Source organism: Simochromis diagramma, unplaced genomic scaffold (genome assembly GCF_900408965.1).
Source record: "Simochromis diagramma unplaced genomic scaffold, fSimDia1.1 OVJJ01000371.1, whole genome shotgun sequence".
Taxonomy (NCBI): domain Eukaryota; kingdom Metazoa; phylum Chordata; class Actinopteri; order Cichliformes; family Cichlidae; genus Simochromis; species Simochromis diagramma.
The window spans coordinates 6,148,404-6,163,446 of record NW_024386920.1 but is presented as its reverse complement, the minus strand read 5'-3'; the positions used below and the strand labels follow the sequence as shown (position 1 = coordinate 6,163,446).

The 15,043-nt window shown below is 40.9% G+C and overlaps 1 protein-coding gene across 3 annotated transcripts; it reads left to right on the top strand.

Annotated features, from left to right (window-relative positions):
• Window positions 1-6: 6 nt before the first annotated feature.
• LOC120736436 (serine/threonine-protein kinase 38-like) lies at window positions 7-13,194 on the top strand. Of its 3 annotated transcripts, none has more exons than XM_040036504.1 (14): window positions 7-2,802; window positions 3,235-3,374; window positions 3,826-3,877; window positions 3,967-4,089; window positions 4,195-4,278; window positions 4,371-4,494; window positions 4,578-4,732; window positions 4,844-4,946; window positions 5,065-5,126; window positions 5,892-6,009; window positions 6,517-6,640; window positions 7,067-7,162; window positions 7,256-7,347; window positions 9,247-13,194. In XM_040036504.1, the coding sequence occupies exons 2-14, from the start codon at window positions 3,241-3,243 to the stop codon at window positions 9,369-9,371; spliced, it is 1,392 nt and encodes a 463-aa protein (XP_039892438.1). In that variant the 5' UTR covers window positions 7-2,802; window positions 3,235-3,240; the 3' UTR covers window positions 9,372-13,194. The 3 variants fall into 3 exon arrangements, with proteins under 3 accessions (XP_039892438.1, XP_039892437.1, XP_039892436.1); XM_040036503.1 differs by lacking the exon at window positions 7-2,802 and adding an exon at window positions 2,844-3,114; XM_040036502.1 differs by lacking the exon at window positions 7-2,802 and adding an exon at window positions 2,844-3,136.
• Window positions 13,195-15,043: the final 1,849 nt, after the last annotated feature.

The window sequence follows — 15,043 nt, the reverse complement described above, 5'->3', positions numbered from 1 at the left end:
TTCTTTCAAAGTCTTATTAAGTAAGGCCCAGCCATTACCCGGTGCCTAATCAGCAGTCAAAATCATAAATCTAGTCAGTAACTGAAATATTAGCTGCAGTCACAGAGAAATAAACTTGTGTCCCAGAGTGAGTGACCTCTAATGTAGTAGTTTCTAGTAGTTGCTGAGGTGGTGTGGTATCCACTTCTTTATGAAGAAAAGTGTGCTTGCAGGTAGAGTACACAGAGGTCCAGTCATAGCTGATGAAAACCTTAAAAAAGTTGCACCACATCTTGCCCACGTGAATGCACAAGTGTAAGTGTGGTTGTTCAGAGTTGCTGTTTTATTGGTAGGCTGAGCTCCCAGCGTGTGCTGTGGTGCGGTACATCAGCACAGACCTCGCTAACGCAGAAGCCATTGTTTGCTACTGATCCAGTTTTCCTCCCAGTTTGCAGCAGTGATTCAGGATTTTTCTCAGAAGTCAGGAAATGTCTTGTTGTTGTGGGATCGCGGGGCCATAACGGGAAAAAGACCAGTGACTAGACGAAACACGGGTCCTATCTTTTGCCTGCAGGGCTGTTTTATCTCCTTGTGAGCTAATCAAGCCCATTCATACCTTTTCTGATAGCGAACTGCTGAAATGTTTTGATGATATACACGACCCCCCTTCTTCTTCTTCTTCCTTCCTTACTTCCTTTGTTACATAATATGTTCACAGTCTGTTGTTTTTGTGTTTGTTTTTTTTATATTCTTTGAATTTCGCTGGGGGAAAATCAAACTTCTTTCTTCTTTTTTCCTTTCTTGTGCTCTTTAGCATGATCATTTGTCTCTGATTATGTTTAAACTACTAGTGGCCTCAGCCTCACGTGCATGTATGTTTCTTTTGCTGCCTGAGCTTTTCATTCCACCCACATGAGGGCTTTGTAGAGAAAACTCTTCCCAAGTAGTTGAACGTTTTCAAGCTCTTTCATCTGGACTTAAGGCTACACTGCTTGGGATCTGTTCCAGAGCTGAACCCTTGGCATGAATGTACATTGTCACTTTTACAACACGCAAGGGTTTGAAACAGTAAAGCCAGTGTTGGTAACGTCTGCTTTTTCTATAAAGTGTGCTGTTGCTGCAGTTCCACTAATAAACTGCTTTGGCTGATAAAGTGGACAATATGAGCTAATTACCAGTAATATTACACTGGTATCTATGGCACATGACACATGGCAAGAACGGCTGAAATTACTTAATTCAAGGATGTCAAACTCTTTTTAGTTCGTGGGCCACGTACAGCCTTCTTTGATTTTAAATGGGCTGGACCACACTCTACTTTCTGTCAGTGTAAACTACACATGTAATCCCTGAGACATCATAATTTAAGAAAAAGAAGTCAAATTTAAATAGTGTTTCCCAGTTTCTTTAATGAAAAACTTTTTTTTTTTGTCTATTACTTAATTACTCTGGTGTAGTATGAATGGCCATGGGAGAGGTCTTTATCAGCAGGAAAAGCTGTAAAACTAAAAAATACAGTTAAACGTACAAAACTTATGTCCACCTTCACATTTTATATGAATATATGTTATTTATGTGTTATTTAAACCTCTCTGACTCCAATCCAGACCAGTGGATGGGTATGGAGTCAGAGTTTTGGAGGTTTAAATAATATATCCTCTTTGAAGTAGTGGCTAAACAATACTAGATTTGATGTTGAGAAATCCTTCCTGCAAGTTTGAGCAACATGCCATAAAGGTAACTCTGTCACAGGCAGCATATTAGCAGATGATATGAGTTGGGAAAGCTTGGTAGATACTCACTGTCACAGTATTAGATATGAAAAAGCAGCCTGAGGCATCACTAACATGTGCAAACAGCACAGGCTGTATCAAACAGAACCATGTGGTTCTGCAACTGTTAGCCCGGCAACGACTGTAAACACTTTCGTGAGTTTCACGTAGTTGCTGGTAGGGAGCAACAGCAGTGGCTGCAGTGGCTCAATACATGCTTGCAAAAGTATGGGTCCAGTTTATTATCTGGAGCACATTGAGCACTTGTGAACATGTTTGTGTGTAAAACTTTAAATTCAAGAAATGTATTGGCCATGTATTTGCCACAAGCTTCCATGTCCATTACTTTAAAAAAGCACAGCCTTTTGAAAACGCCTCTTTGATACACCCTGCCATTGGTTACACATTAAAATACAGTATTGAACAATCTGCTTAGTTACCAGTCATGGCGACAACACCTGACTCAGAAACATCATCCAGTCAGCTGCGGTGCTGCAGACAGGGATGAGGCTGTAGTAAACCAGTGAGTCGGAGCTGCTGTGCACAGGCAGGGCTGTTTATTTTGGCGCATATGTGATAACACTTACGTGGATAGTAAAAATAAACTAAAAATACTGGCTGACCGATGGAACGGTCTGGCTCTATTTTGACATTAGACCTTTTTTGTTTGCTCTAAAGCAGACACTTGGCACGCCAGGAATAATGTTACTGTCATCCTTCTACATGTATTTATGTAGTGTAGTACTTTTATGGTAAGTCTGCCGTGACAGTCGTGGTGGTGTGCAATCCCTTTCCAGTTCATAGAGTATGTGTAATCGTACCTCAGATACAGGTGTGTCCACGCCCTCGTCGTTACCTGAGGGCTGCAGTATTTGTGGTGGAAACACTGTCATGGCCGCGCAGAATACAGCACAGTTTGCAAACAGGACGGGCAGAGTGTAGCTTTTATAATCTGCTTATATTCTGTTTCTATGAGAGTTACTTCACAAGCTGAATGCATGGAGTGAAGACTTGCAAGGTCAAATTTTAGCAGAGGACCGAATCAACAGACGTAAGATAATAAACGGAGCATATTATATTGTTGTGTTTGACTGTGTGGAAGCATAAAATTAGTTTAGAAAGCAGTCAGAGTGACAGTTTCAAAGGAAATTCCTTTGAACTCCTTTGTTTCTGTTATCTGTTATAGTTTATTGATTTATGTTAAAATTGAAAGGAAAAGAAAACACAGACAAAGAATTTCTGGGTGTGGCCTGTATCCTGGTGATATTTTAAACCTTCCCTGAGGTTACCTGCTGTCAGTCGAGCTCCTACCTGGCAGTGGGGAGAAAACTTTCGCGGCGCTCTGATTATGGAGTTTGCACATGTCTGTCTATATCTTCGGAAACGTTAGTGTGGAGTGGATAGTACAGATACTTCCTGCACATCAGCGGACCGATGTGCACAATCTGATCTTTGTTCTTTTATTGTTTCTGTTGTCTTGCAGGATAGTATGGCCATGACGGGAGGGACTGCAGCTGCCCTTCCCATGAGCAACCACACCCGAGAGAGGGTGACAGTGGCCAAGCTGACACTGGAAAATTTCTACAGCACTCTGCTCACCCAGCACGAAGAGCGTGAGATGAGGTACTGCATAGAACTTTTTATTCCTTTACTAACTGAGCATCATACCATTTAAATGCTTAGGTTATGCACGCATCAAGTGTCCCTCCGACTAACCACTGGAAAAGCTAACAATGCAGACACGTTTCATCCTAGGTGTGAACACAACACAGGGAATCTGACCACTTCTGTTCTCACGTTACCTGAGAGTCGATCTTTTGTCCAGGCGTCACAGTTCAGTGGCTCCTGTAAAAGAAGGCTGGGTCCCTGTTTACACCCCTGCATAAACTGTGAGGGGGATTCATTTTCAAGATTTGACACGTCCGAGGTCATCGAATCTCTTCCTGTTTTTGTTTTTTGTTTTTTTCCCCCTTTTTTCATTTTTCCTCTCCACTCTAATTTGTGTATCATGAGGAAGCTTGTGTGTTATTTGCATTTTTTTTTTTTTAAAGGAATCTATTGTTTTTATTCATAGGCAGAAAAAACTGGAGAAGGCCATGGAAGAGGAAGGTTTACCAGATGAGGAGGTACAGTACGCTTTGTACTTTAGTTACATAATTCCTACTTTTCTCTTTTCGTTCTTAGACTTATTCCCAAATCTGTGTTTTCTTTACAGAAAGTAATGCGGCGCTCTCAGCATGCCCGAAAGGAGACAGAGTTTTTACGACTGAAGAGGACACGACTCGGTTTGGATGACTTTGAGTCCCTAAAGGTCATTGGACGTGGTGCTTTTGGAGAGGTACATTTAAACAAAAAACGAAAACAAAACTCGAGCCTCCAGGATTGTGGGACTGTAACCAAAAAGGTATCTCTTTGTGATTTTGACTGATGCTGTGTCCCTCAGGTGCGTTTGGTACAGAAGAAAGACACAGGCCACATTTATGCCATGAAGATTTTGAGGAAAGCAGACATGCTGGAGAAAGAACAGGTAATGCGTTTGCCTGCGTCACAGTTCTCCAGGATAATAAGGCATGCTTGTTCTGCTGCATTCAGGATCCTGTATCTTCGCTCTCCCCGTAGGTCGCTCACATCCGGGCAGAGAGGGATATTCTGGTCGAGGCAGATGGTGCCTGGGTGGTCAAGATGTTCTACAGCTTCCAGGACAAGAGAAACCTCTACCTCATTATGGAGTTCCTGCCTGGAGGTTAGTACTGGCAAAATCCACAGACCATCTCAGGTCACCTGATGTTAGGATCTCAGATCTAAAAGGTCTGACCTTTTTGCCAGGTGACATGATGACACTGCTGATGAAGAAGGACACTCTCTCTGAAGAGGCCACTCAGTTCTACATCGCAGAGACAGTACTGGCCATTGACTCCATCCACCAGCTGGGATTCATCCACAGAGACATCAAACCGGACAACCTGCTGCTGGACTCCAGAGTGAGAACAGAAACACAAAAGAACATGCAGATTCACAGAGACGTTTCCAGATTTCCGATATCATAATCTGTAAGATGCAGACTCCTTAATTAAATGTTCATTTGCTCACAGGGACATGTGAAACTGTCAGATTTTGGCCTGTGTACTGGGCTGAAGAAAGCTCATCGCACAGAATTTTACAGGAACCTGACGCACAACCCGCCCAGTGATTTCTGTGAGTCACGAACATGACATCCTCAACAAAATAACATAACAATAATTCTGGCAAAACTATTAGAAACAAAACTTTTCATGTAATTTTTTTTTAATGGTTGTTTTTCTTTATTTTTCAGCCTTTCAAAATATGAACTCCAAGAGGAAAGCAGAGACCTGGAAGAAGAACCGGAGACAGCTGGTATAATTTTGGCATTTTACTAGACAAATTATAGGAGAGAGGAATGGCACTCCTGAATTGAAGTCAGAAAATTGACTGATTGTGTCAGTGACAGAAGTAACTTTTCAAAAATCGTATTATTATTAAAAATTCTATAAAAGCAGAAGTTTTGGCAGCTTGTTTGCCTGTAGGATGGTGAAAACCAGGCACAGCATATCAGCACAAACACCACACGCCAACTGTCATGAATGTTAAAGGAGGTGTGATGTGCAGCCACAGTACCTGCACACCTTGCAGTCAATGAGTGGGACTTGAACTCCTCTGTATACCAGAATGGAGTCAAAGTTTGAGCTAACTGGGTCATATAACAGGATGATGATCCCAAAGGAAAAGAATCAAGGTGTTGCAGTGGCTCAGTCAAAGTCCAGACCTCAGCCTGATTGAAATGCTGTGATGGGATCTAAATAGAGCTGCACATAAATGAACTGAAGCAATGTTATAAAGAGTCAGACAAAATTCCCCTACAACAATGTGAGAGACTGATGAAGTCATACTGAAAATGAGTACTTCAACTTATTGGAGCTAAAGTTGGCTGTTGAATCACAGGGGATGTGAAAACATTTTTTTTTCACATGACTGTAAATGAGAAGCTTTCAAAGAAAAGAGTACGTGTACTACAGACAGCAGAATAATAAAGAAAGCATCTCCCTGTTACAGTAAACTTGATGTTATTGTTTCTACGTTTCAAGGTAAAAACCTTCACCTCTCATCTGGTGTGACTTTCAGGCTTATTCCACTGTGGGAACGCCAGACTACATCGCTCCTGAAGTGTTCATGCAGACGGGGTACAACAAACTGTGCGACTGGTGGTCTCTGGGTGTGATCATGTATGAGATGCTCATCGGTAAGCATGACACACACAGAGGGCACCAATATAGGACGATTTGAAGAATTGCATTTACACAAATACTTGTGTAATATAGCTTACAATGTTATTATCAAACATCTGCTGTCAATGGCAAAAATGCAGTATATGGAACTTTGTGAGCAGGATTTCCTGAACTTACAGAAAGTACTGGAACCTGAGCAGGGACTTTTTGTGGAAGAAAAAATAATTTCCCTGGAACTTTATTTAGATCCAGGTCCCTGTGATGGAAATGTAGTGATTCTCGTAAGTTTCTGGTTCCTTGAAAAAGTTCCTGCTGTGAAAAATAGCCACTGTTGGGTTAATATTTCAAAGACTCTTTCATGCTTTGCAGCTTTTAAATGGATGTAAATGAAAGAAAAACTGAAGTACCCACAGGTTCTTGCCAGACAATCATTAACTCGGCCGGATTATCCTGTCAGAAGAGTCAGTAATATCAACTGCTCTGCCACAGATGTTATAACATACTTGTTGGTTCTCTATCAGGTTATCCGCCCTTCTGCTCAGAGACACCACAGGAGACGTACAGGAAGGTTATGAACTGGAAGGAAACACTTGTCTTCCCACCTGAAGTTCCCATCTCAGAGAGAGCCAAAGACTTGATATTAAGGTATAAACTGTATGTTTGGCTAGACTGAGCCTTTATTCTCAGAGGAGAAACTGCAGCTTGAGTTGCTTTTCTTTCCCTTCATTTCACTGTAGTCGATATGGCTAACTGTGATGATAATTAGAAGCTAACAAATGCGTGATTTATGTCATTGAAGCTTCAACACTTTTTTGGGGTCATTTTCCTGCCTGTGTGTTTTAGATATTCAGAAAAAAAATTAAATCTTACACAAACTTGCAGCACAAAGAACAACTTTGGTTCTCGTGATAATGACTCTGATGGAAGCTAGAAGCCAACATGTGTGGGTTAAGCAGTAACATTGTTCCTTATTCTACAAGTACTACTGGGGATGTAACCTCTTCAGATCTCTTCCTCGTGAAGCTTGGAAGCAGGTGAAGTTATGCCAAGAAAACCTCTGCTGTGTTTTAGGTTTTGCACAGATGCAGAGAACCGGATCGGAGCTGTGAGCGTGGACGAGATCAAGAGCCACCAGTTTTTTGAGTCGGTGGATTGGGAGCACATCAGGTACAAAAGAGCATATCTGCTGCTTATGAATGCAGTCCCCTCAGGAAAGTGAAAAACGCAATGCATCTTATTTCTATTGATGATTCTCTACAGGGAGCGACCAGCCGCCATCTCCATAGAAATCAAAAGTATTGACGACACCTCTAACTTTGATGACTTCCCTGAATCGGACATCCTTCAGCCAGGTTTGTTTTCCGAAAGCTTTTCTGTCGCCGCTAGAGGAAAATCCTGATTAGGAACACTAACTAGCCTTTCATCAGATTCAGACATAGCATGACAAACCACACATGAGTCATCGCAGTTCTCAACAAAAGCAGAAGTTGTAGTCCAATTTAACATTTCATCATTTCTGTAAGCTCTAAGAAACAACTGTGTTATATCTGTCTTCCACCTTTCTGTATTTCCTGTCATAAAGCACCCACGCTACAAAAATGTTGCGATACTGTCTGAAGCAAAAATAAAGACACAATGCAGTAATTTTTTACATTTACTTTATTGATCCTATAACACGGAGTGAATGTGATGGATTGTCCATGATTAGAGCAGTTTGTTCAGTCCCCTCACTGACTTAAATGCCTCCAGATTTTGGCCAATGATGGTGCTGGCTTGGCTAAGTTTGTCAATCCTGCTCGTTAGGAAAACGACACAGTCCTGGTTGGGATGTTGGAATCAGAAGTTTAAATAGTTGATGCCATTGATGTCATCCCCATGTGGATCTCAGTGCATGTGTCAGTCTGTAGTGTCATAGCAGCCATGCACGGCCTCACCTCGGCAGCTTGTTGACTCCACCGCCCCACAGACTTGGTGACAACAAGGAGTCTTTGAACTGCAGGGACACACTGAGGTGTTAACAGGATCAGCTTGTGGGCTGATCTACATAGTGAGGACCAGGCAGAGTCTTTTTTTTTTTTATGAGTTTGTGTTGATACACAGACGGTCCAGTTTTATTGTCGTGTGTTTTACAATCGACATACTACTGAGAAGTTGGAAGAGTGGGCACGGTTAGTCATGGTTAGTTGCCACTGATGGTGATGAAAATCTCAGAGTGTAGTAGGAGCTGGTTTGGAAATACAGAACCATTCCTCTCAGTGCATTCATGTGTTTGGAAAGGGACATGGATCAAAGGACTGGGTGTTCATTCTAAACAATTTCAAATTTCAATGGGCTGACCACAGAACAGCTTTGCACTTTAAATGTGCGTTGGCTCAGGGAGAAGTTCCAGGATCTTGCTCACCTATAGCTTCTTCTTTGAGAGATAGCGCTTTAACCTGTATTTGTGGATGACATAGTGAACTGTGTTCAGAGACAATGATTTCTGGAAGTGTTCCTGAGCCCATGCAGTGATTTCCATGACACAGTCATGCCTGATTTTAATGCAGAGCTCCCTGCGGGCCATGTGCATCCACTGTTGATTGTTAGCCCCGTGCACACAGACATTTCTTCAGATTCTCTGAATCTTGTGGTAATATCATGTACTGTAAATTAGATATTCAAAGTCTTCACCGTTTTACTGACCTGTAGCCAATTTACTCTGATTACTTGCAAAGTGTTCCTCCAACTGTTTCCTTTCAGTGCCATTTACGTTTGTTGCCCCATCCCAAATATTTTGAGTAATGTTGCTGCCATCAAATTTAAAATGCGTTAATATTTTTCATGAAACACTAAAACATCTCAGTTTAAACATTTTACATGTTTCATATGTTCTAATGTGAGTAAAATGTGGGTTTTTTGATATTTGCAAATAATTGCATTCTGTTTTTATTTATATTTTATACAGTTTTTATGAGCCAAAAGCTTAGGATTGAAGGTATGTCATTCAGAGTGAATATCTCTAAAATGGTCAGCAGCTTCACCCACCTGCTGGTCAGACCTTATGTTTGCAAAGGGCAACCAGTCAGAACACAGCTGGATTAAAAGGAAGAAGAGCTAAAATGGCTTGTTTCAAATACAGACTGAGGGGCTCAGTCTAAATAAGTCATATTTTATATTGTAATGTGTTAGAATATATGAGGGGGGATATCACTGCATAGTCTGTGGTGCCCCCAAGTGGTAAATTGCTTTTGTTGTTTGTCTTTGTGAAACAGCTAACGCAACGGAGCCAGACTTCAAATCAAAGGACTGGGTGTTCCTCAACTACACCTACAAACGCTTTGAGGGCCTGACTCAGCGAGGGACCATCCCCACATACATGAAGGCAGGGAAGGCTTGACGCACTCAAACGGGTGGACGGTGTGGTGGAGAAAAATAGACGTTTACGGACACAGGGTCGGGCCCCGGAGCCCCGCTGGTGCTGAAGGCTGCGCTGTCAGCCTCTCAGTCTAAATTTAACCTTCATCATAAGTTATTTAGGTCTGCTCAGCCGCGGCAAGAAAGCCAAGAACTCGGAAATTAAAGAGCATTACCGCATTACCTCGGTTGTTGATATTGTATACACGTGCCGTCTTTAGCCATAGCACTCAGGCCAGCTCACTAACTAGGACACTAAATCAGCATATCTGCATGTTCAGCGGCATACTGCTTCTGGAGAAGTTTTTTTTTATTTTTTATTTTTTTTATATATATATATATACACGAGAACAAGGCTTGAATTCAAATGACTGCTCAAACTTTTTAATATAAGTTTTTACACTGGTGGCTAGTCAGATGCAAACTGCATTTCTGATATTGAAAATGAGCTCTATACACTGTAGTCAAACTCTGGATGATTGGTAAAATCAGGAACCCCTCACTTATTGTATCCAATACTCTGTTATCAAGTTCCAGCATGATTTCCAGTGGTTTTTTTTGCTGACTTTCCAAAGTGTAATTAAGAGTTAACCCCAACTGAAGAATATAGGAGCCAACTGTCTAGTGGTCAAACAAAAAAAAAGTTTTTTTAGAACTAAAATATTAGCTCACAAAGTTGTAATGGATCCCAATTAAAGGTCAGTTGGTATCAAAACTGTAAAACGGCTTAGGTTAACAGTACAAGCTATGTGTTTGGATAGTTGTAGTTTGGATAATGCTAGCTAAACGGTGCTTCTGGCTCAAGGTATAGTTGGTCCAACAATGATTGGACAGGTGTAACATCGTCTAGTGTCATCATCGGGTCAAAGTTTATGCAACAGAGGCCTCTAAAGTTAGCGATAGCTGCAGCATTCTCACAGTCTCAGCTTTGCTGTCTTATTATGCTAATTAGCAAATGTTAGCATGCTAATACACTAAACCACTGTGGTGACCACGTTAAACATTTTAGCATTGCCACTCTGATGTTAGCATGTAACACCACTGTAGAGCATTCTTTACACTTAAAGTGTAACAAAAAAATTCTCTCTATATATAAAAAGTGACTTTGCATTCACAATCTAGCTATTAGCATTTAGCTGTTAGCCTGGTTCAAAATCAGTAGCATCAAAAGGATAGAAAATCTAAAAGAAATGAGCAAAAAACTCAAATCATGCTGGAACCATCCTCTAACCCTCGTGCTAGTGAAACCGTGTGAGTTTGTGGCAGCTCAGCGAGGGGAACCCAGCCTGCAGCGTTGTCTCAGCACAGTTGCTTTTCTCGCATAAGAACAGCTTGTTGCCAGGAAACAATGAAATGCAGTTTACCCTGTGCTGGACATCAGTTTCTGCAGCGTGTTGCCCTATTTGCATTGCCAAACAAACTGCTGAGCGTGCCCCTTCTGATCTGAGTTTTGGTCAGATCAGTGCTAAAGTACTTGTTATTTCCTCTGATTTATTTGAAATTCTGATCAGTGCACGGGCCAATCGCTTCTTTTCTTCTTAGGTCGACAAAACATGCAAAGTGCCTTTTCATAGAGCTGATAAATATTTAACCAGATATAGGTGAGACCAATAAGACGGCATTCATTATAACCAACTGTTTTGACTCAAAGTGGAAAGGAGTAAGCGAAAGCACTGATGTTTCGATTTGATGTGTCTGCAGAGTGATAAGGCATATCTGTGGTGATAAAGCAGTAAGAAACAACAGGACTATAGAAAAGCAGGTGGTTTATAGGTTAGGTAATAAACAGGAGACTCATAAAATATGTGTCAAGGAAAACACAATGAACAGTTTGTCTTTGTTTGACAAGTAAGGATGAAAGTTGTAGATTAACACAGTGGATCTTTGTGTATTCAAGTTCCTGCATTTTTTTTTTAAATGTCTAGAAAAGGATACCTTTTACCATGAACAGCAGATCTGAGGCTGTTTTCTCACTTTCTCAACAAGACATTTAAGCTTCATGTGTGCTCAGAGTTGGGACAAGGCACAGTGCTAAAAAATGCTTACCAAAGAACTCTGACCATCACAAATTCACATGTAGCTGTCGCTTGCTGCACTTAACTTAAAACTACCTGCAAAGAAGGGAAAAAAAGGGTTACAGGAGAGCTAAACTTGGTTATGGAATAAATTGCCATTTCTATTTGTACACATGTGAGAAAATGAATGTGCGGGAGATTGATGTTTCTCAATTAGGATATCTATAGGTTCACCCGCAGGGAAGGGAAATCTACTGAGGACTTTACCGCAGTTCAGCCGTAGCCATCACAGGAATGAATCCTTTATGAAACTGAAAGTGTTATTATTTCTGAGGGATGACGGAGACAGTGCGTCTACAACTGATTGATTTCATTTATATTTTTCCCCTTCCCCTTCAAGCTAGTCCTGCTGAAAATGTGATGACACATATGATGACTAATGAAGGATTTTGAGGGCAGATGCGTGAATATTTTTTCTGTTATTTATTATTTCCTTGTTTTTCATTAAAATGCTGATGAATTGGATTCATTGGGAATATTCAGTATACTGAAAAAAGGATTTTTTTAATTTTTTTTTTTTTTTTTTAAATGTTGTTTGACCTCAAATGTAAAGGGGTATTAAACTTGATGCCAGGATATACTGTAAACCTGACATATTCTATAATGCAACATATGATGTGGTGTTTTTCTATCTCCCAAAGCTTGTGTCTTCCAAACTCTGTTCCGCCTGTTTTTAAAGTTCATAGTCTGGTGACATCACTGTGACATCATCAGAGTAAAGTTTTCAGACTTCTCCCTCTAGAAAAACACCAGACTACACTATACTCCTGTCCATAAAGGGAGGCTAATACTCCCTATGAAAATTGGCGATGCCCTTGAAACACAAGCCAAAACAATCTGCATCATATCACACAGTCAACCCTATGGGCTGTTTTTAATTGACACGGATGGGGCTAAGACCTGGGTACAACAGGTCAGGAGCAGGACCCATACATTAGAAGCGGATTGTGTTTGCTGATGGCTACCGCTGCACATTCAAGGTTCTGTCTAATCACTGGAATGCTCTGACACAACCTGGGTATCAGCGCCCAAGTGCTGTATTCAGAGCTTCCTGTTTCACAGCCAAACAGTAGAGGTTGTTCATGGTAAGCTAGTCTGTGAGTGTGTGTGCAACTGCACGAGTGATTAAAAATGCAGTTTTTGTTAAGTAGATACTTTCTGGTGTTCAGTGTCCTAACTCTGTTTTGTGATAGATTTTTTTTTTCTTCATGAAAACTGAGGGTAAATCTTCTATTGGTATCCATACAATTCTTATATATACATAATGACTTGAAATCCATTACTGTGTCACTTTATCTAAAGGGAATAGAATTATTGTGGCTTTTTCACGAGGTCGAGTTCATGAAATGTTTCACTTTTATCGTTCATTAAGCCAGACAATTTACTTCTGATGGACCAAACCAGCCTAGACGACTCAGCCTTGGTGTCAGACACGTCATTGTTGCCCAATGTTTCAAGAAATATATTTAACATTGACTAAGAAAGCTTCCGAGTGATTTGGCAAATAATTTGAAATTTTCCCTTTGATGAGGCAAATTAAGGTTCTCAAACCACCCTCCACAGGCCAATACTGTGTCGTGCGATATTTTGTGTAATGATGTGTACATATTGTTGTAGACACTTGAAGGCAACTGTGTGGAGTTGAAGAGGAAATGCTCATTAATATATTCATTCACATCATTGAGTTTTTATGTTGATAAAATGCTTAAAATAATAAAATTAAACACTTCATGTCTTAAGATTTCTTCAATGTTTGGGGGGGGGGGGGGGGGTTCATACTGGATGATAAATGAATGCTTGAACTCTAATCAGACTAAAGTGTGATCACACATCGATAAAAATGGATTGTTAGTGTTTATTTAAACACCTAAGGCTAAACCAGCAGGGCTTCCTGTGTGCCGCCTGTGGAGAAGGCTGCAAAATGACTCTTGAAGAACATAAGGTGTGCTACTGTCCGTGACTGCGAGGACTATAACTTTTGCAGCGCTGACCTGGGTCATCGTTTTAAGTTACAGCACTGAGCGGGTCACTGCACAATGGATAATCAGAATTTTCAAAACTTGAACTTCAAAAAGACATTTCCATCAAACTCTTATAATATATAGAGCAGGCGTAGGCAACTCGAGGCCTCAGGTGCTGGTGTCCTGCAGGTTTTATATGTCACCCTGGGTCAACACACCTGAATCAAATGTTCATTACCAGGCCTCTGGAGAACTTCAAGACATAGTGAGGAGGTATTTTAACCATTTAAATAAGTTGTGTTGGATCCAGGACACATCTAAAATCTGCAGGACACCAGCCCTTGAGGCCTGGAGTTGCCTACCCCTGATATAGAGGCACAAGCAGTGTCAATCCATTGTCTTCCTGCTATGATTATTGCCGCTACTAGAGGGAGCTCTTGTTGCAGCTTTACTGCTGATCAAAAATTCTTATGAATGGATGTTGTGGTTTAGCTAGCTAGCTACTGAAGCTACATGTTGTATACACTGTATAGATAGCTGTTTACACTCACTGGGCACTCTGTTCCACCATATTCAAAAGGTGCTCTATTGGATTTAGATCTGGTGACTCTGGACACCCTAAGGGTATAGTAAGCTCCCTTTTATCACCAATAAACCACTTTGAGATGTTCTGAGCTGCTGATGTGTTGCATTGTGCTCAGTTGGTTCTGAGGTACCCAAAGTTTGTCAGTGGAGGAGTGACACCCAGTGTGGTCTTCTGCTGAAGCCCATCTGCTTTACAGTTTGATGTGCAATAGATTCAAATATGCTCTCAGTACACCTCAGTTGTAGCGAGTGGTTGAGTTATTATTGCCTTCCTATCAGCTTGAAGCAGTCTAGCCATTCTCATCTGACCTCTGATATCAAGAAGACACTTTACAATGAGAAATGCTGCTCACTAGACATTTTCTCTCTTTCAGCCCATTCTCTGTAAACCTTACAGATGGCTATGTGGGAAAATTCCCAGCAGAACAGCAGTTTCTGAAATACTCAGACGTCTGGCACCAACAACCACACCACGTTCATAATCCCCTTTTTCCTCGTTCTGATACTCGCTTTAAACTTCAGCAGGTCGTTGTGACCGTGTCTACATGCCTAAATGCACAGAGTTGCTGCCATGTGTTTGGATATTTAGATATTTGCCACCTTAAAGTTAACTTTAGGGATGTATTGAACAGCTTTTTGATTGCACATTTAAAAGCAATCTTTCTAAATCTGGTCTATTTAGATTATTTTGCAGGTATATTATTCACGAACAGCTTAAAATATAATGATTATTGCTTACTTAACTGTATGGGGACTAAAAATAACATTTGTATTTGCTTCATTGTACATTTTATGTTTTACAACCAGTGATGCAGATCTCTCCTGCCATCCCACCACAGTGCTTTCCCTATTGACTCCTGAACACGAGCCAGGCCTAGAATAAGATAAGCCAAGAATTCACCTTTTTTTCCTCCTCCCTGCAAAAACACAGTTGTGTTAACCGGGTTTTTCTATAATCCCTTACCCCGATTAAGAAACCGGGTTCCTGGTGTCCATGAAGAAATCAGGTTACTGCAGAGAGCTCACAACAACTA